Source organism: Podarcis filfolensis (assembly GCF_964270895.1).
Source record: "Podarcis filfolensis genome assembly, chromosome: 14".
NCBI lineage: Eukaryota > Metazoa > Chordata > Lepidosauria > Squamata > Lacertidae > Podarcis > Podarcis filfolensis.
This window is the reverse complement of record NC_139616.1, coordinates 50,307,445-50,332,823: the sequence shown is the minus strand read 5'-3', so window position 1 is coordinate 50,332,823 and position 25,379 is coordinate 50,307,445. Positions and strand designations below refer to the sequence as shown.

Sequence of the window (25,379 nt, the reverse complement as noted above, 5' to 3'; positions counted from 1 at the left end):
AGGCTCCAGTACTTTAGCCACCTCATGAAAAGAGAAGAGTCCTTGGAAAAGACCCTGATGTTGGGAAAGATGGAGGGCACAAGGCAAAGGGGACGACAGAGAACGAGATGGTTGGACAGTGTTTTCGAAGCTACGAACATGAGTTTGGCCAAACTGTGGAAGGCAGTGGAAGACAGAAGTGCCTGGCGTGCTCTGGTCCAGGGGGTCACGAAGAGTCGGACATGACTAAACAACTAAACAACAACAACAATGCAGGCAGAGCTGTAGCAGTATAAACGTTTGTTGTTGTGGGCTGTGGGTGGGTTTGATCAGAAGTGCTCTGGCACAGTCTGCTACATGTTTGACATGTGTAGCCTCAATCTGTGCAAAAATTATGAAGGCCACTCGTCCTAGGAGTGGATGTCAGATCAATGTGATCTCAACCCCCCACTGCACGTAGAACGGGTGTCTGGAATGACGGGTGTATAGCTCTAAGGCAGCCTTTGCCAATCTTGTGGCTTCCATAAGTATTGACCGAGAATTCCCATCTGTCCTAGCCACTGGTGGGCAGCGGATTGGCAAAGGAAGCTTGAGGAGGCCTCTGATGCCCCATTGCCCATGTGCAATGGGACATCAGAAGTAGTTGGGTAAATGCCCCCCAAAATGCTGTGTAATATCGGAGAGCATTCGGCTTTGAGGACAGGGCAGGAGTCAGACATTCTGGAAAAGGTCCTGGGTTATTGAGGCAGGCTTCATCCTTATGTCTGGTCGTTATGACATTCCAAGGATGTGTGGCTTTGGCAGCCTTCTATTTAAAACCCAGAGGGGAACACACAGAGTTGGAGGTCATGCAATAGAGGTTCCGGCTTCACCATGCTTCGTACATGGCAGTGGCATCCTTACCCGCCTGGTGGGTCCTGCCTTGCCCAGGGCTGCTCTTTGGCCCATCGCCTGCTGCGTTGAAAGCAGAGATGCAGATCAAGTACTTAGAGTAACTGGTGAGGTTCTTCAGCCGAATGCTTGTCTCTGGGTGGAAAAGGACCTTCACTTTTTCCGTGTCATTCTGACTCTCCTCCTGCCAGTAGTAAACCTAATTGGAAGACAAGGGGTTACTTAATGTGGATTTTTACCCTGCCTCTCTAAAGTTGCCATCTGTTCCTCTGCTGCCTCTAACTCACCCCCCACGACATGTTATAAATTAATGATTTTTGAACCTCTTTCTCTCTCTTTGCTGTGTCCATTGGACTTCCGGTTAGGAGCAAATAAAATTCGACATAGTTTGAAGGAAATGGAAAGGTGGAAAGCAGGAGAGAAGTGTCTTCCTCCCTCTCTCATCCTGTAATGATTGGGGGTCATCTGTTGAAACTGAGCAACAAGAGATTCAGGCCAGGCAAAAGGCGTAACTGATTTATGGAATTCTAGCTGCAAATTAATATAAGAACACCAGAAGAGCCCTGCTGGATCCGTCCAATCCCCCATCTAGTCCAGTCTCCTGTTCTCACAGTGGCCAACCACATGCGCTCTCCCACCTGTGGTTTCCAGCAACTGGTATTCAGAAGCTTTGCTGCCTCCAACTGTGGAATCACCATTGCTAGTCATCATTCATAGTCCTCTCCTCTGGGAATTTGTCCAATGCTCCTTTAAAGCCATCCAAGCTGGTGGCTATCATCACTTCTTGTGGGAGCGAGTGGCACAGCTCAACTATGCACTGTGCGAATTGCCGTCCTGAATCTTCCAACATTCAACTTCCAAGATGTAGCTTTAAGATAAGATTAGGCAAATTTGTGGAGGAGAAGAGGTCCAGCCATGGCTATTACTAGCCACAAGGAGAACAGCCTTTACCAAAGGTGTCATGGGCTTTGAAGACGCTCGAACTCAGGATGTGGGTCCAGAATTGGCCTCCACAGTCACTTACGGACTCATTGTTAAAACCGTGTTTATGGAAGACAACCTTACTCGGCTACGAGGGATCACCAAAGAAGAAGAAGAATTACTAGCCACAAGGGTTCTGCATATCAGTGTGGGGGAGGGGGCAACTCAAGGTGGGGCTACTGCCCAGCCACCCTGCTTGGGTGCTTCTCAGGATGCACCTGGTTGCCATGGAGACAAGGATGCTCTCTTAGATGGACCCCTAGGTCTGGTCTCATGACCACGCCACATCTGTGGCCTTTTCAGTGCCTGGTGGAAAAACTGCAGACACTCTCTTCTCCCCCTAACGACACCCCAGCAGGAACCCCACCTTGGCTGTGGGACAGCCACAAATGGGTGTAACAGTTAATTGATCCTCTCCTGCACAAACTGGGAGCCTGACCCGAGAGCCCAGCCAAGACTCTGCCTTGGTGCTACGAGCCAAGCGATTAGAACAGCCTGTGCACAAACAAAAGCGGAAAACACACAAATTGTTATAGCAGGTAGCTTGCTCCTGCCAAGAGGCGATGCCAGATCATTTCCATTGGCTCAGCTTCGCTCCATTTGCTGCTCTGACACACAGGTGGGGGGGGGGAATGAGCCAGGCAACGAGCGCCAGCCAAGTCGCAGGGCTTGCAAGCAGCAGGCTGCTTGTGGCCTCTCAAAGCGACAGAACTGCAACAGAGCCACGGCCAAGTGGCTAGAGCATCGGACTAGGACCTGGGAGAGGCCCGGGTTCGAATCCCCACTTGCCTATGACGATCACTGGATGACCTTGGGGGCCCGTCACTGCCTCTTGGTATAGTCGACCTCACAGGGGTGTTGTGAGGATAAATTGAGGGTAGAGACCTATTTATGCCAACTTAAGCTCAGTGTGTGTGTGTGGGGGGGAAACGTTGGGAAATAATTAATTAATTAAGGACCTAGGAGACCTGGGTTCAAATCCCCACTCGGCTGTGAAGCTCGCTGTGTGACCCTAGAAGCCAGTGATGGTCTCTCTCAGCCTAACCTACCTCACAGGGATGTTGTGGGGATTAAATAAGTAGGGTGAGAAACACGTACACCACCTTGAGCTCCCAGGAAAGAAACATGGGATGCAAATGCAATAAATAGTATTAAATATAAATAAATAAGAAATATTGAGTATGATCCTAGATCTAGCGCCACTAATGGATATACAGGTGGCAGCCATGAGTGTGCCCACCCGGTGGTGTAGGAAGGGGGGTGCGGTGGGTGTGGGCTGCTCCAGGTGTTATCACAGAGGGGGGTGACTATGGGGCCTGGCCTGCAGTGCACCCGAGTCACACGTCTCTCCTGGGGAGTGACGCGGTGGCTCGGGCACCAGCAGGCTCCGCGCTGCCCGAAACGGCAACATGGGGCTGGCGGACTCTGTGGAGGTTCTGTGCAGCATGCTCTGCCCTGGCTTGCCCCTGTTGGGATTCCATTCCACCCTTTGCTGCAGACATGGGATTGTTGTGTGTCACATGTCTGTTTACATTCCAGCACAGATTGATGGCGTGAGCGGAACTTCCGCTCTGTAACGCTTTTGTTTTTAGTCTCTCTCCGAGAAGACGGCAAGGAGAGATGCCATGTTTTCTTTGTCCTGATTTATGTATAATAAATGCGTAGTTTAGTATGTGTTTACAGCCTCAAGCCTCTTCTGTTGTGCAGCTTACACTGATGAGTAAAGTGTGCACAAGTCTGCAAGCTTGAGTCACTGATCACGTTGGAGTAGAGGTCGAGGGATCTCCGTAGCGGCAAGGCTGAAGGGAGACGCTCCAGCTGGGGCCGAGCCAGGTGGCCTTTCGACCCCCCCGATTTTGACAGCCCCGCCCTCCAGTGCAGGGTATTTGTACTGCCCTGGGTGCCCGAGCAGCTAGCTATGCTGCTGTGCCCACCCCACCCCCAACTGGGGCTGGCAAACCAGCTGCTCCCTTCCTGGACAAGGAGGAACTGGCCTCAGTCTCCGCTCTGCCATTATCCAGATCAGATGTGCCACACTGCAATGGTAATCTCCAGGTCCTGTGCAAAGACTTACCACTGAAAAGGCACAAAAGGAAAAAGGGATTGAGGAAAAATTCCATTTATCAGAGCTAATTGTTGGAGAGAGTCTAAATCCATCATCGTGGCTCGAGTTGGTCAGATACCAGTTGTTGGGGATCTGCATGTTGCTCATGCACTTTCTTTATGATCTTTGTGATTCTAAGTCACTGCAAGCTGCTTGTTGCCGGCGCCTCTCTTCTTGCATCAGGGTCATGCACATGTGAAGTGACCTGGCTGCAGCAGAGAGGAACAGCCGGCTGCCATCTCCATGCCCAAGTCTTATGAAAGTTGGAAATATAAATGACAATAGGAAGAAGATTTGCAGTAGTGGACACACGCACAGAGCACTTGCCTTGTAGCCTTGGATATTCCCATTCTGGCTGTCGACTGGCGGAGGGTCCCATGCAACTTCTAGCTGGCTTGCGGAGAGCGCACTTATCTGGATGTTCTGGGGCGGCATCGCTGGTGCTGGAGGAAGAGAGAAGAGGGGAACAGAGAGGGCAGAGAAGGAGAATTAGAAGTGAACGTCAGAGCTGGCATCTTGAGCTGGGAGGGGGGATTCAGGCTGCAGTGGGGGCGTGTTATTGGGTTATTGTTCTTATTTTGATTTTATAGATTGCGATTTTATTCTGTGAACTGCCCTGAGACCTCTGGGTATAAGGTGGTATATAAGTTCAAATAATAATATTAATACAAGCACACAAGTTGTGTTCCCCAGAGGCTGCTCTTGCCTCTTACAAAGTCTTTGGAAACCTTGCCCACTCCTTTAACACATTCTGCACCAAAAGTGCACACAGAATGCTTTTAAATTCAGAATGAATTAAAGGATGCAGAGAGAGTGCTGTTTGCATCATGGGGCAGCCCCTGGATTGAGGAATTCATTTCGCACAGAGGTCTCCTTGAACACTTTCTGCTGGGGGCTTGCATTCAACAGGGAGGGATAACAAGTAGGCGGTTGGATTCTGCCTGGCTGTTCTGTTTTTATTGTGTGTGTTTTGTCAATTTCAGGCAATAGTCCACCCAACCCTTCAAGACCGGATTACTGCAATGCACTCCAAGAGGGGCTTCCCTTGAACTTGAAGCTGCAGCCAGTGCAGAATGCTGCAACACAATTGCTGACAGTAGTGAGGCCATGCCAGCACATAACACCTCTGCTCAGAGATCTGCACTGGTTGCCAATTTGCTACTGGTCCAAGTTCAAGGTGTTACTATTAACATTTTGGGACCCGTTTACCTACACCATCACCTTACCCCACAGGTGCCCACTTGACTGTGTTGATCTGCTGAACTGGCATAGTTACAAGTGCCACATAATATTTGTTCTGCACTTGCAAGAAATAAATCTTTTAGTGTGGCAGCACTTACACTTTGGAACTTCCTGCCTATTGACATCAGGCAGTGCCTTCACTGAACTTGTTTTGGGGTCTGCTTAAAACTTATTGTTTCTGCAAACCTATCCAGACATTACATGTGCCTTATGACTGTTTAGCTACTGTTGTTTTAAGCATGTTTTGAATATTTTAAAATAGCTTTTCTGTTTTTTATCAATAAGCCTAAAGTTTTATCTCATATATATATATATATTGAAAAGTACTTAAGAGGCATGAGACTAAGTGTTCTTCCATACCAAATGAAAGAAAACCCCACACTTAGAAAGCTAGGGAGAAAACTCCTAGCCTAGGCTTTTCCATTGACTTGCTAGCTTTCTGTGCACAGGGATGTGATTTCCTGGGGGAGAATTCCATCACAGCAGACGCAACCCTGGTCTGAAACAGTATTCTCATCCAGAGTTAGATATCAAACCTGCTGCTTTGGGATACTTGTGTGGCATCCGTAAGACCAGCTGCTCCTTGGGTGCATTTGCTCCTTGCACAAGGGATGGCCTGCTAGCACATCTTTATGCAGACCAGGGCACGGGCAGGGGTGGAGGAAGGGGTGGGTGGTGGGTGCTGTTAGGATATAGTTCCGTTTCAGCTTTAGAACAGGCATGTGGAGTTGTTGTATGTCACATGTCTGTTTACTTCCAGCACAGTCTGCTGGGGACTTCCGTTGTGTATAGCTTTTGCCTATGCTGCTGTTCGCTTGGACACGAAGGGAAGCAGACATGTTTTTCCTTTGTCCTGCTGCTGAATAAATGCTTATAAATATGCTTACATATGCCTCTGTCCGCTACTTCTGTTGCGAAGAGTTCTTATCTCTGCTGGCTTGCGTGCTCAGTCCCTAAAGGTCTCTGAGGCTTGAGTCGCAGTTTTTGATGCTGTTCCGAGAACTGGAGTTTGTCCGGCTGCTGGGCTGGAGCCAGCTGGGGTCCTGCCAATTGCCCCCGTCTCCCCGGACGCATCCCAACAGGTGCAGGCCGCCCCGGGTGTCACCACTGGGGGGGGTGTCACAAAATGTGGCAGCACTTACTGCAGGGCCTGCAGCGCGCCCAAGCCATGTGTCTCTTCTGGAAGAGAGGCGGTGGCTTTGGTGCACACAGGCTCCAAGCTGCCCAAACGGTCCGCCCGCTGTAGGGCAGCTGAGTGGAAGGAGGCAGGCAGACTCCGGAGGCCCCGCAGTGTACCCTGCCCCTATGGACGTCTCACCCCTCCCTTGCCCTGCCCCTATGAATGGCTTGCCCTGCCCCCGGGCGTGCCACCCCAGGCGCCTGAGCGGCTTCCTCCAAACCCACTTAAGCCTATTTTGCGTTTTTGCTAGGAACTAACTTTTACGGGGTGTCGAAGTGAGACCAGAAAGCAGCAAGCTGCCTGCAGATGGTCTTGTCATAACCTCTGCCCACGGTGCTTGAGAGTTGCTGCCTCCTCCCTCCCCACCCATTTAACAGGCTGCAAATGGAAGCCATAAACTGTTTGCCACCCAAGGAAGGCGAGAGAACCCTCCTTAGTTGCTCCTCCTGAGGCCTTTTTCTTCACGGACAGTGACCTTCGCCAGCTGCGTGGTCGTTATATATTTATATATTTCCGCTCCCTCCTTCTCTCTGGGGTTACGAAATAAAATAGTAATTAACACCCACTCAGCCTGACACCAACTATTTATTTTGTTCTAACTGCGCCGCTTCCGTATTATCGCTGCCCACCCTGCCGTTAATGGAAATGTTAATAACCACAGCCAGGTTGTTGTGACAGATGCTTGGGCTCATTATCAGAAATTCTTATTTACCGCTCCATTAAACGACAGAATCGCACACCCCAAAGAAAAAAGAAAAAAAAAAGGAGGAGAAGAAACAATTCAATCAAAACTAACTGGAGGAATTTTATGAGCTGCATTAATAATCCAAAACATAAATAAAGTTGATGGCAGTTTGGGGTGGTTTTTTGTTTTTGTTTTTGGTTTCTTACTGCAGGTCTGCCACTGGCAACTCAGTTGCAAGATAGGACAATTAAAAAGCAAGAGGCAAAGTGGAGAATAGCCATTAGACTAGTGCTTAATTAAAACTGATTATCATTATTATTAATAATAACAACAGGAATAATGACACAACATTTGCTAAAATCATTCTTAGTTAGACAAGCCTACCCAGAGGTTTACAAAGCAGATGCAAGTTCTAACCTGTTTTTAGTCCATTGTTATTTTAACTTTTTTTAAAAAAAGTTTTACATTATTGGTAATTTTACATACTGATAATCTGATTATCTTTTTTTGTAAACTGCTTTGAGGTGAGTTTTTGTTTTTGTTTTTTTAGAATCAAGCGGTATACCGTGGAACCTCGGAAGTTGAACATAATCTGTTCCGGAAGCACGTTTGACTTCCAAAACGTTCGAATTCTGAGGTGCAGCTTCCGACTGGCTGACAGCTAGGCTTTTTGAAGATCAGAAGCCGCGTCGGACATTCGGGTTCCGAGGAATGTTTGAAAACTGGAACCCGAATGTCTGGGTTTTCGACGTTGGGGAGCCGAAACGTTCCAAAATGGAGGCGTTTGGGAACCGAGGTTTGACTGTATATAAGAAAACTGCACCAACTGTTAACGACTACTGCCTTTCCAAAGGTGCCTGGTGCTCAAGAGAGCGCAAATGAATGTTGCTTCATAAACGGAATCCCTCTAGCTAGAAAAGTCTCTTGTGGATCTCACTGGAAAAATAACTGCAGACAGCAGGTGAGTTGATGGCTGCGCCATGCTGGTCCTATTCAGGCGCTGGGGGAGAAAAGGGTGGCGAAAGGTCCCTCTCGTGGGCCATATGCATTTGTGCCACTAGGATCCTGATAAACTCTGGGGACAGGCCAAAGAGATAAATTTGCAGAAAACTGGCAAAAGCTTAATGACATGTCTAAGTTCTTTGCCCCTGCTCTAGGGGGTGGGATGTGTTTGGGGCCTGGCTATGTCTATAGAGGTGAGGCATGGACCCGCTGCACTCTATTAGTGGTTAGAGTTATGTTCTTGTTTATTTATATGCCACCTTTAAGCCCAAACAGTGCCCCCCCAGGTGGTTCACACAGAATAACATACAAATGCAAAATCCAAAGTGTCTGGCTGGGATTTAGGAGACCAGGGTTCAAATCCCACTCAGCCATGAAGCTCACTGAGTGACACTGGAGGCCAGTCACTGCCTCTCTCTGCCCAATCTACCTCACAGGGGTGTTCTGTGGATTAAAGAGGACTAGGAATTGGGAGTTCAAATCCCTCACTTGGCCGTGAAGCTCCTCAGTAGTGGACCCTCCAGTCCTGGATTTCAAAGAGCCATCACTATGAAATGAAATTCACCAGAGTGCCATAGAATTTCACAAGGTGCCCTATATTACATGGTGCTGAAACTCTGTTGAAAACCCACAGAAGCCAACAGAAGCGCTGCAGACCCTCTTGTTCCTGGAATTCTGATCTGGGCCCGGCCACGACTGTGTTGTGGGTCACAAGGCACCAGCTGAAAATCCACATCCAAGTGGATCTACAGTGGACGCTCGGGTTGCAAACATGATCTATGCGGGATGCACGTTCACAACCTGCAGCGTTCGCAACCCGCAGTGGTGCATCTGCACAAGCGCGGGTTGCGATTCAGCGCTTCTACACATGCACAAAGCGTGAGTTAAGGCTTCTGCGCATGCGTGACCCCTGAAACCCGGAAGTAACCCATTCCGGTACTTCCAAGTTTCGGTGGGTCCGTAACCTAAAAAAAACGCAACCTAAAGCGTCTGTAACGCAAGGTATGACTGTACTGGGAAAATGAAATGCACATTTCTGTACAGAACCAGCCATTTATGCTAACCTGACAGTGTGTTCAAAAACAACAACAGCTTAACAATTCTTAAGAAATCATTTGGGACTCCAAAGCATTCGCTTAAATCATGGCGTGGGGAGGGGCAGAAACCCCAGAAGTACAAGCATATCTATGTTAGACATGGAGGAATTAATGGCCTCTCATATCCAAAAGGCACTGGCAATTCCAAGCTATGTGCTCCTTGCTAATCCCTTGCTGTCACACATATGCAAACAGGGCTTGGTGTGGCATTTTTCCTGTGGCTTTAGGTGCCGGTTATCAAGCGTAACAGGTGCAGCAAAGAACCCCGAGGGCCTAAATGATGTTGTTGGCAAGCAAAGAGGCGCCATTTTCAGGGATGCTCTCGTCTTCTGCTTGGGGATACGGCACAGCTTTTTTCCCTTTGTATCTGGTTGCTACTTGGAGAAGGATTTGCTTTACCTTCCAGCCACAACCCCCTTGATGAATCACTCAAGAGAAAGGAAGAGCAAATAGCAGAAAAAGAGCAAACCGTACAATTAATTAATTCTTTTTTTATACATATATAAAGGAATCGCTAACCGTGGCTTTGTAGCAGTGCCAAGAGAACAGAGAGTGCAAAGGCAGGAAATCAATTGGCAGTCCCAGACACACCCCCAGGCACAAACACAGGAGGAGGCTTGTGCCAGAAAGGGGTTGCCTCTGCTGTGCGCTCCGTGGTGGAATGGGAGACACGGGGCAAATCTATGCAGAACTTAGAAATTGCACACACACGCAAAAAAGGAGACTGCAGCTGTAGTTTAGAACTGTTGCAGAAGGAACATGAGCACTGTCACGGACCACAAAGAAGCAACCTAAGTAGATGAAGGTCAGGGTTACATTTTTCAGCAGGGAACAGAAGTGCAGCTGTAGCCAGACAGATCTTCTTGGACTCCCATCATCCCAGACCACTGGCCACTGTCCTCCTCACATCCCTCCACCCCAGGACCATGGCCGTCTTACCCATGGGCGCTAGGGGTGTGGGGCACCTGGGCGCGGGGCTCTCAGGGGCACCAGGCTGAGAGTCCGGGGCCTGAGAGTTGAGTCTGGGGAAGAGTCTGCCCTTCGGTCGGAGAGCCGTGGCGGGATCTTCTGCTGTGGGTGGCTCTGCGCCGTGAGTTTGGGGGCGACCAAGCCAGCGAGATGCTGAGGCAGCCAGCTGGCTCCACCCTCCTGTGTGCCTGGGACTAGGCAACTGGGGGGGGCACTGGGCAGATCTTTGCACCCTGGCGCTGCATAGGCTTAAGACAGCCCTGCCCAGGACCTCAGATTTGTTCCTACCATATGGACTAAGACAATGCTAGCATCCCTATCCCAGCACAGCTATTCCACGTGGCTAGAGTTCAGATCGAAATGAGCTGGCAATTGCATGGACCGTTTCCAATCCATGTAGGACTAAGCTGTGACGGCTGGGACTGAGCTGGGATTTTCTTTCAGTTGTGGAGTATATAAATGGTATGAAAGAAATAAAAGAAACAAATAAAAAGGAGGTGATGGAAAAAGACCCTTAGGGCCCAAGACCCCCAAGACCTCTGCCAGGGAATGAAGGTAATGCAGGGAAGGTGGACAAAAATCCCAACCTTGTCTAAGGCAGTATCTGCTATTCCCCTGGAGAGTCTGAATGAATGAATCTTTATTTGTGTCAGCCATTGGCCATAGCAATAAAACAACACTATGATATACAAAGAATAGAATTAAAAAGTCAATTGCATAAAATACATTTTAGGGTTTTGAATCAATAGTCAAATAGTGGACCTTATTCTGATTGCCCCAGCTAAAAACCTTGCAAACTTTGCTGTCACCTGCTCATCTTGATCTGCCAAGAGAAAGGACACTGGGGCAGTGGTTGGGTGACCCGGAATGGACAATAAAAGAGGGGTGATAATCACATTCCTCAAGTCTTTATAAAGGGTGCAAGCCAGAAGGGCATGCGCCAGCGATTCGGTACTGCCATCCCCTGGAGAGACTGACGTGGAGAGGAGGGCATCTTCTCCTAAGCTGCCTCACTGACATTTTCTCATCAGTCCCTGCCTTGTCAGCCTCCCAAAGGCTAGACACATGATGTATGCCTGGAACATACCGCACACCAGCTTTTTTTGCACCCCCCACCGAAATGTAGCTTTCTGAGAGTTTAGAGCAAAGGGCTCAAGTTGAGAAAGGCAGAGATTAATGCCCATCTCTAACAGGACACAAGCACCTTGCCGATGGCAGGAACAATCAACCTGGGGTGACGGAGAAATTCAGCTGAGAACAGGCGCTTGGCCACGCTCACCTTTTCCTTCAGAGGCTCTGAAGCAGGTGATCAATGACTCTTGGCAGGCTGGGATCCTGCTCTCTTTTTCTTTTTCACTGCCTTCCACAAATGTACAGTTAGGGTTGTCTTTAAATTTCCCTCAGCTACACATCACCACTGTTTTCTCTCTCAGAATTGCCTAGCTAGGAAAGCTGTACATCCCCCCCCCCAAGCCTTCTCCCAAAGAAGAAGAATCCGTTAATGCTGGCTTCTCTCAGATTCTCCATTTTCCAATCTTAAAATTTAATTTGCCCCATTTCTGCTTACGTTTGCCTTTTTTTTTTTAAAAAAAGGAAAGATCAATATGAAAACTTGTATGCATTTTTGCAAGCTGTTTTCCCCAGCATAATGCAATTTTGTTTGTAATTTTCACCAACATACACATTTTTTACATACACCTTTCGCTAATACATTCATTTTTATGATGCATGTTTGTACACACTCTGTAGGTGGAGAACTGCATGGTGAGGCTCAGAGAAAGGTGAGCTTCTCAAGGGAGAACTGTGCCTCAGTTTGCATATTGCTTTGAGCAGTGTGAATTTGGTAAGTTCATGCTAAAATGGAACCTGAACAAATTCACCTCCCATCCCTGGGTGCGCTAAGTTGCGTAGGTGTGTCTTTTGGCAGACACTAGATTGCTGGGGCACCCTGATGCTTCTTTCTTGCTTGTAAGAAATAAGCATTCGTACTTAGAGTTTTCTAATCCATGAAGCCTCCCTCAGTTTATAGAAAGGACCCCCCACCCCCTAATGAAGAGCCATTTACACAAAGGAGAGAAAGAAGGTCTCTTTTACAGCTTGCTATCTAGATTGATAGTCAAGAGCTAGTCAATGTGTGAATGATTCAAAGAAAGTGAGATGAATTGATGGCTGAATTTCAGCACGTCTCTCATTGATTCTGCAATTGTCCCAGAACTGAGCCTCTATTGTGCAGCCACATCCCTTTTTTTTGCAAATGCGTTTCAGTCCAGTTTTCCTCTAATTTCTCAACGAGCTGAAATTCTCAAGTTTACTTTTCATATAGGAGCAGAAAGGATGATGGTGGTGGTGGTGATTTTTCTATAGGTTGCTGCTGGTGAAAGTAGCCCGTTTTTAGGGCAAGAAAGTAGAATCGTTTAAACTGGTGCTTCTCAAGCGATCTGATGTGGTGGACCAAGATTCCCCTCCCACAATGTGCCAGGAACTGGTACCATATTTTGCCCCTGAAGAGTTGCCCCCCCCCAAAAAAAACCCTGGGCCTTTGGAGAGTCACTGGGGACCAGCAGCCAATGTCTGATAAACTTGCACCAGTCTGCGGGCCACCACTTCAGTAGCACTGATTTAAACTAGACTGTGTTACCCAAATGAATTTGCTGCAACAGGGCATGGTGGTGATGGATACTCTTTTAAATGTATTGTTATCAAGAACGTAAGCAGAACCTGCTGGGTCTGGCCAATGGCCCGTCTATTCCAGAATCCTCTTCTTAACAGTAGCCACCAGATGTCCATGGGAGACTAGCAAAAGCAGGATTCAAGCACAAGAGTTCTCTCCTCCTGTGGTTTCCAGCAACTGGTATTCAGAAACATTGCTGTCTCCAACTATGGAGGCCGAGCATAGCCATTGTGGCAAGTAGCCTTTGATAGAGTACAGATTCCTGCTGTGAGGAGCTTACAATAAAAATTGCCAACTTGGGGGAAACAGATGGCTTTTAATAAAGAGTTTGATCAGTTTGAAAACATTCTGGGGAACATATGCTCAGGGCAGCCTCATGCTCTAGTCACGGTTTCTTAGGGGAATCTGGTTAGCCACTGTTGCTGCTAGAATGGTGGACTAGATGGGCCTCCATCTTATCCAGCACATCCACAAATTCTTCAGAGAATAACGATGGCATCCCATAGTATAGGGAAACGTCCTTTTAAGTGCACAGAGACTTATCCATAGCTCACACCGGGCTCGAACAGTTGGAATCAATGCAATTAGTTAAGCGACTCATTTCACCTGAGCAGTTTAACACGGCTGCCCTCTTCTTCAGGGAACAGATTTTGGCATCAAAGGCCATTAATCAGACAGCGATTAAGGAGGGCAGAGTCAGATCACAACTGCGGTGACCTACCTACACAACAAGGAAATTCCAGGGTAATTTGCCAGCGACTTCTACAAGGCGACTCCTGATCGTTGCCCCAGGGAGCCCAAATCATTAGAGACGGGGATATTTTGAATTATGGGTTTTCATGCAACAAAGAGGGATAAGTTAATTAACTTTCCTGGAAATGAGAAAAAGCCAAAGGAAAGTTGACGTGTGTGTGTGTGTCTGTGTGTGCGTGTGCGTGTGCGCAGTGGCAGACTTTGGCTCTCAAATTTCAGCAGCGGCTTGCGTGATGCAAAAATTCAGTGTCCCTGCCTCTCACACTCCTATATCATTGTTGTGGCACCCCTGCAGTGTGGCACCCAGTGCAGCTGCACTGGTCCTGCGACCCTAAAACCACCTTTGGTGTGTGTACACACACTTTGGCCTGCCCAGTTTCCTAGTGTTGTGGCTCCACCCCAAAGGGTGAGCCACTTCTGCCTGTCTCCATAAATACCAGCTGGAATCTTGAGATCACCCTTCCCTGAGCTCTCCTGAGTCCTCAATGGGCTTTGAATCACTCTCTTCAGAGAGGTTCACCGGACACTCATTATGTCTTTCCAGCATCTAGCAAAAACCTCTCTTAATTTTTATTTTCTAAGGCTGGCGAATAACTGTTTTGTTCCATCACATTCCTTTTTATGCTGATTTAAAAATCTCTCTCCCCCCCCCCCCGTTTGTTATTAAAATGTGCTTTAAAAATATTTTACTGTAAGCCACCCTGACAACTTGATCAAAAGGCGGGGTATAGAATTGTAGAATTCTAGAGCTGGAAGGGACTGGATTGGGTCATCCAGCCCAATCTCCTGCGAGGCAGCAATCACAGCTAAATATTCATAAAGCAAATAATTAAAATCAAGCATTTGTTGTTTGTCATTATTAGATTTGTATAGCTTCCCATGAATAAACATTCCCTGAGCGGCTTACAACAAAATATGAACAGCACAATAGATTGCTGGTGCTGGTAGCAAAAATTCTAACAATAAGAGCCAGCGAAAACCCTCAGTGTATAAAGGCAGGATAAGCTACTTTACAGCCTGGGTTTAAAGCAGAGTGAAAATGTTTGGGGCAGAACATGCTGAACCATATTTCTGCTGTTGGAGAAGATGTGCAATGCCTGCCTCTCTCAGTTAATGGCATTTGAGGTACCAGAAGGGAGGCCAGGCTGCATCTTCGCTCCTAATAACATTATGCCTTCTCATTACATTACTGTTGATTTTACAAGCCTATTTTCTTTCCTTTAAGAATCAGAAGCCGCGTTGCTCTTGGTCGTTGTCGATTTCCTTCGACGGAGATGGGAGCTCACCTCCAGTAACCACTAGGGGGAGCTAAGACCGCTGCAAACCGTTACCGTGCCGGCGCTTCCCGCGGATTCAATGGGAAATTAGCATACAATTGTTCTATTAAACCGCAGCAGCGCATGCATTTCGAAATTGCTAGTTTTCTGCCCGTCTCCCTCCCTTTGTTGCCCTTTCTAATGAAAGCATTTTGATTTTGTGGCCGTCTCATGGAGGGAGCCCAAAGATGCAACTGAAAACTAAACCGAAGGAGGAATGCAAGACCTTAGGGTGCATTTGGCAGGTGATGGTGAAACTCTGACATCTGCTATCTCTGAGCTTATCCACATCTACGGTTTGCCCCCCTCTTTCCAGGTACAGGTTCACACTTAAAAGCTCTGCGTCTGAGCATTTATTTAATTTTTATCGTCTGGAGATTTCCCCCACAAAACCCCAATCTTTGGCACTCAATCAGAGCAAATGTCAATGTGGGTTTTCCACAGATAGCTGTTTGCTCTGACTGAGCTTTAAAGAGCAGGTTTTCACAGGAAAAGCTTTGGAGCAAGAAAGAGGACACGGAGGAAAGGAAAATGCAGCTGGAGGGGGCTCAGCCCAAACCCTGCCCCCCCCCAGCCATGGAGGGAGCACAAGCTTCTTCCCAACCTCCCAATGTGACAAAACAAGTCACTTTGCTTAGGGTTGCCATGTGTCCTCTTTTTCCAGGACACGTCCTCTTTTCTAGGGGTAAAATTTTCATCCAGGTGGTTTTTTTAAATTTGCCAAAATGTCTCTGGCTATACTTTTTGGGTGAGACATAACTGGTGGTCAAAGACTTGCTTTCCTCTTCTCTTCTTCTGCCCCCCTCAGCAATATATAACAGCTTCTATAGCCTACATGTAATAGGGCTATTTAAAATGAGAGTCCTCATAAAAAGGTAAAGGGACCCCTGACCGTTAGGTCTAGTTGTGGCCGACTTTGGGGTTGCGGCGCTCATCTTGCTTTATTGGCCGAGGGAGCCGGCGTACAGCTTCCGGGTCATGTGGCCAGCATGACTAAGCTGATTCTGGCGAACCAGAGCAGCTCACAGAAACACCGTTTACCTTCCTGCCGGAGTGGTACCTATTTATCTACTTGCACTTTGACATGCTTTCGAACTGCTAGGTTGGCAGGAGCAGGGACCGAGCAATGGGAGCTCACCCCGTCGCAGGGATTTGAACCGCCAACCTTCTGATCGGCAAGTCCTAGGCTCTGTGGTTTAACCCACAGCGTCACCCCCTCTTATTTGCTCTGCAAAATATGGCAACCCTACTTTGCTAAGAGTTAAAACAGGGAGCCGCTGCCTCACCATGTGTATGGAGAACTGCTTATGAGTAATATTAACAGCTTAATGAGCTGCTAATGAGGCGCTCAGTCAGCTGCTTCAGCTTGCAGTATGAATCCAGAGCAAATTATCTCCATGCATTTTCTGCCTTACCAAGGGAGAATTAAGGGCAGCAGATAAACCAATCTGACATACGTCTCAATTTGGACATTATTTCCCCACGTTTTGTTTTAAGGGTACCTTGTCTATAAGGAAGCTCAACTTGCTCTGACTGCAGAATGGGGAGTTTTCAAAAAGTTGTCTCCCTCCCCCTAGCCCACCCTTTAAGCCTGGTCCCTCTCTGGAAGCCTGCGCGGCTGTCATCCTAAAATGCTGGTGTCCTAAAGGGGCAAGGGGGGGGGCAGGCGTGGACCACCTCACCACGATGAGGAGGGTGGCCCTGACCAGCCCTTGCTCCCCTCTAGCTTCTTGAGCCCTGGTGCCACTCTGTCAAAGGCAGCCCAACATTTATGCAAACCAAAGCAAAAGGGAAAAGAAGGTCAAGGCAGAAGAAGAAATGGCAGTGTGATGGGCCGGGGGTAACCCGAGCAACGCGGTCCAGGTCCGGTCCCAAATCCAAGGGTTCCATGAAGAGTCAGTCCAACAGGGCCAAGGCAGGACACGAGGCAGGAAACCAGGCAGGGTCAGGCAGAGGATCTCAGGCAGGTTCTGGCAAACAGCAATGTTGCTCCCGCAACCTGGGGCAGGGTCCAAGAGCCTTTTATCTCTGACGGGGTAACGGCTGGTCCTGATTCCCCGGTGACTCACCTCCCTGTCTCACCCGAAGGCAAGCACTCCTCCTGCGAGTACACAGGTCTTTACTTCTCTCAGACCTCAGTCTCTGCAGCTCGGGAGACGTTGGTGGGTTACTAGACCCAGAGGCTGCCTCAGCCTCTCCTGACCCAACCTGTAGTGGAGCAGCTGTAAGTGATGGCCCAGCTGAAGGCAACGAGGTCATCCCCGCATCTGGAGCCAGGGCAGGCTCAGGCCCCTGACTCGGCCCAGCTGGTGCTTGTTGCAAGGGAAACTGTGCAGACTGGGGCTCTTCAGAATCAGGCCCCAGACTTGGTTCAGATAATGCCTGAGGCAAAGGATCTGGTGCGGACTGAGACTCCTCTGGTTCCGAGTCCGAGGACATCACAGACAGCTTCTTCAAGTCTTTACATTTATCTCTTGCTTTGCCCAACTCTCTTGTATTCCAAAAATCATAATGTACGTTACTATTAACACAAGATGCAAAGTTGGACAGCCTGTCCTCAGCCTAAATTTAAAAACCAAATGGAAATATATCCAAACATATAGCCAGAGTAGAAGACAACTGTAATACTATTTTAAAGAAGCCCAACAACTCTGACGATTTTATAAATATATAATTATGAACTTTCCCTTTATTTTGGTTTTCATTGTGGCCAGGGATATCTCTTCATTATCTATGTATATGCATCTACTTCCTCAGCACAGTTTTTGGAATGATAACTGTGTTTGGCTTTTCTGCAGAATCCAGAATACTTTTTTCACAAGAACTGGTGTAGAAGAAACCATGGGAACGAAGCCTTGCTTGACAAGGGGACAAATCTGGATCTGGCATTGGCTTCAGGGGGATCTGAGCAGCCTAAGTGCATGCAGGATTGTGGGCCAAGGAGAGTCGCCAGGGAACCCGAGGGAGACACTGGGAGGGGAGGGGTGCAGAGAAACAGGAGGATCCGCATGCAGGGTGCAGATGGAGCACCAATGTCCTTGCTGAAGGTACCCACAGCTTTCTAGAATTCATGGGCATCTGCAGATGGGATGTTGCCACCCTGCAATAAACCATAAGCCCCAGATCCCCAGCTTTCCTTCCTTCCTTGCTTCCTTCCTTCTTTCCTTTAAAAAAAAGAGTATAAGCTTCTCAAATTTCTAAAAACTGAGATACGGGGCAAAATGCACAGGTACTATTCTTCACTTTGTGTGTGTATATGTGAGAGAGTGTGTGAGAGAAACTAGACTGCTCCCACTTCCAGTGTTTTGTTTTATTTTCTTATTTATTTATTGCATTCACATCACACCCTTTTCTCCAAGGAGCTTAGGGTAGCATATCAGGTTCCCCCAATCCTCATTTAATCTCAGTGAGAACAGGATGCTGGGCCATTGGCCTGATCCAGCGGGCTATTCTTATGTTACACCCAGTAGACTCTGCAGCCTGACATTGAGCTTGGCCGAGGCTGGACAGAATTGCAGCAGAAACCTCATTATACATTTCATTTGCCTCTGCTGCTGAAGATGTATTTCAATGAGGGTCAGAACCAGGAGCAGCTGAAGAATAGAGCCCTCCAAGGATACCACACAAGATGCTCCTGGTAGATGTCCTTCGCATCCACATGCCCTCTTAACATCATGTAGCCTCCCTGTATAAAAGCATACGTTGCTCAACAGGCACTGTGTTATAACTCCAATGTCATATTTTGCAGGTGGAAGACAGAACAGCAGCAGGAATATAATACTGACAGCTCAATAGCAAGAACTGCCCCAGAGCGCTCAGAGAGAGCGCAGCTGCCCTGATTAATTTATGGAGTTTTAGGGAAAGATAACAGAACATTACTGTGATGTTTGAAATGAAAAGGTCAGAAGGAGCTAATAGCTTGTCCAAGGCCCAAGACATCTCGGATTTAATGAAACTGTAATGAAAATAATTCTGGAATTTGAAATGGAACCTTTGCATGTTAAATATGAAATACCAGGGTAACGGAGGTGAAAGTAGATTGAGTCGCATTAGCTGGGGGCACGGATCAAATCTGACGCAAGGAACCTCCATCGCAGGAAGGCAGACCAGAGTGCAGATTCGGGTGAACAGAGCAGGAAAAATAAGCTTGTGCAGCAGAAAGGGAGTCGGCATTGACCGAATGGCCTAATGCACCTTTGGCCAGGGGTGTGTGTGTCCAGATGTCTGGGGCTCCAGCAGCCACCAGACCCAGCATCCTATGGCCCTGCTGGCTGGGGGTGATGGGAATTGCAGTGTGAAGCACCCAGAGGGCACCAGGCTGGCAAAGTCTGGACTAATGAAATTTGCATTGCGGAATTTTGGGAGCTGTGCTGTGCTGTCCGTGGGATATGGCCCACCAAGGTGGACTAGAGGACATGGGTGGACCTCCTGGTTTTCCTGCCTGGCTGAAATAGGGAAATGGGCAAACACACCCATATAGCTACAAAATGCTGCTGCTGCCAATTTCATTTCATTTCTATTCCTTTCTTCCTCTAAACAGAGTCCTGGGCAGTGAACAATGATCAAATACAGCAATTGTATGCAATATTTAATTAAACCAAAACCAACCAACACGCCCCCCCCCCCCGCAAAACTCAAATATTAATGTTCTACAGCATCACTATTAAGACCCAGGGCAAACTTCAAGTCCTCTCAGCTTGGGCAGACAAACATGTATAAATTGACCCCTAAAGTTTGACAGTGTGTGGAGAAATTGCATGCACCCCCACCAAGGGAGGGCATTCCACAGGGGGTGCTGACACCAAAAAGGCCCTGTCTCAAGCAGCCCCAGGCCGGGCCATGAGAAGGGTTTCCTCACCTCAGTATTGGGAAAGGGCTCTGTTGAGCACTTCTGTACAGAACCCTAAGTGGCTCAGGACCCTAGAACGGACACCTCCAGTTGGGCCCAGTCGCTCACAGCCAGCCAGTGCAGTGTTTTAAGGGTGAGTGACGCATGATCCCATCTCCATGTAGTGGCACCCTACATCAGCTACACCTTCCGGAGCAACTTCAAGGGCAGCCCAGCATGGTATGCAGCGGGCTGCATCCTGCTTAGTGAACCATCCATTGTGCCCCAGTCTCTGTTTGAATGATGGTGGGAATGGCAGAGCAGCTCTGTATGAAATCTACAAGCTTCATCCAGTGGTGGGGGTGGTCAGAGAGCAGGCGGGGGCGGGGCTGGCATGCCGCCCAGGGGCGGGGCACTCCACCCACAGGGGCATGACCCGTGTCCTAGGGGTGTGATGCGTGTCCTGGGGGCATGGCATGCCTGCTGCAGGGGCATGGCGCCCACCGCAGGCGGGGGAGGGGGGCAGCCACGATGGCACCCCACCGAGATCGCGCTGCCAGGGTCGGTGCGCTCCCCCCGCACTCCTCTTCCTCCGCCAGTGGCTTCATCTCAGGCAGGGGGCCCTCCCAATTTTAGCGAAATCACCCCCTCCGCACGCTATGCCCTTCTGAAAACAGTGCCTACAGGGGGTCTACTTTGCACTCCCTGTATTCCCCTCACTAGCCTGAGCTCAGTCACACACTGAAGTCCATTTGTGGAAGGCACGTATGAATTCATCCAATGCTCATCAAACCCCTTCCTCCAAGGAACTCACAGACACACTGTTGTTATCCTACAGCTCTATAGATTAAGCTGAGAGATGGTGTCTGACCCAATAATATTACTTTAAGCACGGTCGTCCCCCCACCCCGCAAACATTATTTTCACTGACTTAATAGGCCTTATTTATCTTTTATTGTATGTTCGTATATGGATATTGCATTAAACTGTGAGTTGCTCCAAGTGTATCAGTGCATATCATTAGTTCTGCCCTTTACGAGCGTGTAACAGAATAATGAGCACAGTAATGAGTTCCTGGCCTGTTTTTCCGTTCTGTTCTGCAGAGTATTTGGTCCCCACTCACTGCAATGTTCACACATCCAGCATCTGTTAAGAGGCACCTATATGAATGCAGCAACCTGCACAGAACCATCCCCTCGGCAGACATCCTGCCCAATGCATGGGCTGCACAGGTGACCACTAGAGACAGACCCAGCCACCCCATCCAAATGGAGGATAAATGCACGGAGGAATGAATCTCTGCAAAGGTGCAGAGGAAGGTTGAAATGAGATTCAGTTGTTTTAGCTGGCAGCGCACGGCAAATCTAAGGCAGGGGCATTTCTGCTCCCAGCTCTGACCAAGCTTATCTGCATTGAAAAGGGACTTGGTCCTAAATGATCTTCAGGAAAATATGCCATTCGTTCAGCATCGGATGCCAAAGGCTGTGTCTGCCTGCACCGCGTCATCACGCACACGCAAAATATTTTCATGTACGCTTTGGGTTAAATGATATTTAAAATTCTGCTCACATCACAGGCAAACCAAATTCTGCACCAAGAAAAGTTGAATCCTGCAGCAGGTCTGTGTTATACAAGCTGAGTGAATTTGCCTGATTTTTCTTACGTTACAGAATTGATTTTGTAATCATGGCCGCCTTACATATTTTTTTCTGCTTTGGGTAATCTTGGGAAGGACAGAGAGCTAGAGCTAAAAGCCTGCTCCCCATCCAGGATTTTCCCGAGACTTCAAAAAATTCTCCATGCATTTTCAAACTGATCTCTGCATCTTGCTTTTTTGCTTACAGAATCATCATCATCATCATTTTATTATTCATATGCCACCAATCTTACTTCCAGAGAACCAAACTACTCTGCTCTGTGCTTCTTTCATACACGTTTAAATATACTGGCTCTGGGGTACCAGCTGCCACCAGCTCCACTAGGGGCTTCCTTAGAGTTCTCCTTAGAGTCCTTCCTTAGAGTCAGATCTACATATAGGATTTTAGCAGCCAGCTTACTTACCCGCTTCCCCGACAAAGACTTCCACAGGAGTGCTAGCAGGGCTCTCTCCAACAATATTGTATGCTGTCACGACAACTTCGTATCTCTTGTACTTTTTCAGCTCTGGAAAGGTAAAACAATTGGGTTACAAACATATTCGATGTCCCACTTAAAAGTTCCCAGTAGCCCAGAAGACAGGTGAATAAATGGAAAGGTATCAAATCGCTCTGATATTACTCTGATATTCTAGTTGGATCTCTAGGAGGAGACATTATTTTGCTTTCATCTCAGTTCAAACCATTCCCCGCAAAGAATACTGGGAATGACAGTGTGGTGAAGATGTGAGAATTCTCTTTTGGAGCTCCCTAGCTCATCTCACAAATTTACAGTGTCCGGCATTTGGACCAAAGCTCAGTGTTGAAGCTGAGAAACTGTTGAACTTCTCTTCTCCCCCCCGCCCACAAGAAATGGTCATTGCCTTGTGCAGTTTCTCTGCCCGTAAATAACAGTGGTGGATTCTGAGAGGCTGTTTGCACATGGTTGAACCCTTTATCTTATGTTACATGCAGCAAGGAGGACCAAATGCTAGTCATCCTTAAGATGCATCCACAGCAGAGGCCATTAGCCATAGCAGAGGCCATTATGGTCTCCTCCCCAGAGGCATTGGGTCCAGAGGAACTGACAGAGCGCAAGAAGCATGCTTGGAAACGTCTTATTTGGAGGTGTGTGTGTGTGTAGAGACATCCTTTCCCCCAGGCAATCATAGCTTGAATGCTGAGCACACAAAACCGAGAAAAGATTTTAACATCACCAGCTTTGCCTTTGGCCACTGGGCAACCATTCCTGTGCTCAAACTCAGGAATGAGCATTGACAGAGGCAGGAAGGGGATGGCAAAAGGAAAATAGGAGGGAGACCACAGAGGAGCGGCAGGGGAGGGGGGAGCCCTGAGCACATTTAATAAGCAAGATCGTGGCAGAAAGGAGCATCACATCCATGCCCGTTCGGTCACAGAGACCTGCAGATACTTACGGTGCCATGATTTGCATATTCAAATCAGGCCACCCATCTTACAGAGGACACGGAGCATCTGGGGAGCCCACCAGCAAAATACTGCCAGGCAGCTGGGCTGGAAATGTCACGAAATTGTGCAAGCATCGCTCTCAAGCTCTTTATTTGCATATCAGTTCCTCCACAACTGGCAAGGTACCCTTCAGCTTCGGCATCACTGAGAGTCGCAGCAAACCATTATCGTAGGAACAGTTTCACGAGTTCAATAATGAGCCCTTCTAATTTCAGATTTCCCGAAGTATTTACCAGTATTCTGCCCACGTATCTGAGTCAGAGAGCAGTGTGTTGCCTGCCGGTTTCAGGTAGACAGACAGCTGATGGTATCTGATTTACTGCTTAAATTTTGCCGGCATAATAAATAAAACCATCTGATATATTATATGAAACAGACATTTTTACGGACTTTCAAACTCCTGCCAGTTCATACACAAGAGCATTTGTTTTGGGGTTTGTTTGTTTTTTTGCTGTTGGAAGGGTGATAATATTTCCCAGGCAACGTGCAAGAAAACGGGACTGAGGCAGGCCACAAAATCACTGTGGACAGATTTCATGAAAATTCATGAGAGCTATTAGGAGACCCCCTATTTCCCTCCCAGAGTGACAATTCCCACAGTGGTTTAACAACCAACCTCCCTAACAATGCTCATCACCTTTAACAAACTACAGCACCCAGAATCCTTTGGGCGAGCATGGTTGTTTGAAGTGGTATCACAACACATTAAAAGTATGGTGTTAATGTGGCCCTGGTATAAGCCCCTAAAAAGGTCCCCAGGAATCTCGCCTCTTCCCCAGTATTGCAGCGCTCGCTCTCTCTCTCTCTCTCTCTCTCTCTCTCTCTCTCTCTCTCTCTCTCTCTGTGTGTGTGTGTGTGTCTGTACATCCGCATGCACTTACGTGTTAATTCATACGTCGTTAATGCAGAGCTGCTGTTCACTGTCTTGAAGCTGCTTTGGGCTATTCAGGGTAAGCAAAGCAGAAAGTTGTTAAGAGGGCAAGGAAAACAGTTATTGCACATGATGTACAGCACAGGCAGCAGGAAATGATGCGCTGCACGCAGAGACAGCTTTAAGCTTGAGGACTGCACCTTGACAGGCAATAAAAGCCACATCACTTTCTAGATAACGTGTCGAAAGATCATCAGTCACGAGGGCTTGCTCAGCCTCCTTGCCACAGAGAGAAATCAAAGAAGCAGGCAATATGAGGAAGCGTAAGATGTCCTTAGAGTCGCGGAACAAACAGGCACCAGGCAAGGCTGCTCTAGGGCAGAAGGCCCCCTCCAGATCCTGCCAGGGCCGGAACACAGGGGATTTGTGCTAGAGAGTGTGAACCAAGGAGACAGAAAGACACCCCCCCTGGAAATTCCATGTTATGCATTTACTTATTCACATTACTGTCTGCAACATCCTCAGAGAGCAGCGCCTCTGACGGCGTGGCAGACGATGCTCTGACTGGCATGGCTCAGGGTCTCCCACTCCCCCCACCCTTTGCTCTTCTCTCCCAATCAATAAAGCCTTTAATTTGATGGAGCTCTGAACACCTGATTTACTATCGAGATAGCCACAACATGGAAACAGCAGAAAGCAGGAAGCAATAACTGAAGGTGGGAGAGGAAGGACAGCAGGCCCCCTGAGTGACCCCACTGGAGATACCGTAAATCCACCAGCCACTTAGCAGAGGGAGCTTCAGAGCATGTGCCTGTCTTCATCTTGTTTTTTCCCCAGTAACCATTTTCAGCACTTGCCCATCTTGATGCAGATGCCAAACATTTCAGTGCCCCTTCTAAAGCCACTGGAGACTGAGCTGAATGGTAAATATCTGGACTGCATAAAGTGGGGGGAAGGCACACCCCCCACTGGCTCCTCACCTGTAAGCTCTGCTCGTAAAGCTGAAGGGTTTTTAATGACCTTGGACTCCAGTCCTGGGACCGAGCTTTCATACTCCAACTCCCGGTAATAAATGCGATATCCCAATAGAAGACCGTTCAGGCTCTCAGCATTTGGAGGCTGCAAAATGTCCCAGGGAAAAATAGGTCAGGTAAGATAAGGCTTGTGCCCAGTATTAGTCCATAAATGAGACTCAGCCTAAATGTTGGTTGTTAAAACAGTCATCCATACAGACTTGCTTTAAGATGAAGTGGAGATGCCCTGGTGCTAGCCCAAGATATTTCACCGCATGACCCAAAAGGAGCATCCCTTGCAAAGTCAAAAGGACAAGAAAGAGACTATCCAGGACACCACAAGCATCTCCAAGCAGTTTCTTGGGGCAAGAGGCACAGCAACATGCAAGGTGTCCTGTACCTAAAAGGCTGCTGGGACACAACCTGCAGCCACAGTCCGGGAGGTGACTTGAGAATCCCATCCCATCATCCTTTGCAATACTTCGTATATGGGAGCCTCTCTGCCTGAACAGTTTCACTCAGTGGTTTCAGGTAGATGTTGAAAAGCAAGGGGGACAAGATGGAGCCACATGGAGGCAATACAGTTTGACCTGACCACATGGGATCCCAATGGCAAACTTCTCCAGGGAAAACCAACAGTCTCTTTTGAAATCGCCCCATCAGCTAGGAGCAGAA

At 48.1% G+C, this 25,379-nt stretch overlaps 1 protein-coding gene across 8 annotated transcripts in view; it reads right to left on the bottom strand.

Annotated features, from left to right (window-relative positions):
• Window positions 1-25,379, bottom strand: part of SDK1 (sidekick cell adhesion molecule 1) — a 575,941-nt gene that overhangs the window by 35,721 nt on the left and 514,841 nt on the right. For 6 of the 8 annotated variants that reach the window (XM_083585530.1, XM_083585534.1, XM_083585532.1 and 3 more), the window contains 5 exons: window positions 24,672-24,810; window positions 23,702-23,761; window positions 21,760-21,861; window positions 4,283-4,398; window positions 883-1,069 (listed from right to left, as the gene is read on the bottom strand). In XM_083585530.1, coding sequence (XP_083441656.1) covers window positions 883-1,069; window positions 4,283-4,398; window positions 21,760-21,861; window positions 23,702-23,761; window positions 24,672-24,810 — 604 coding nt within the window. The remainder of the gene's footprint in view (window positions 1-882; window positions 1,070-4,282; window positions 4,399-21,759; window positions 21,862-23,701; window positions 23,762-24,671; window positions 24,811-25,379) is intronic. The other 2 variants (XM_083585535.1, XM_083585536.1) reach the window with 1 other exon arrangement.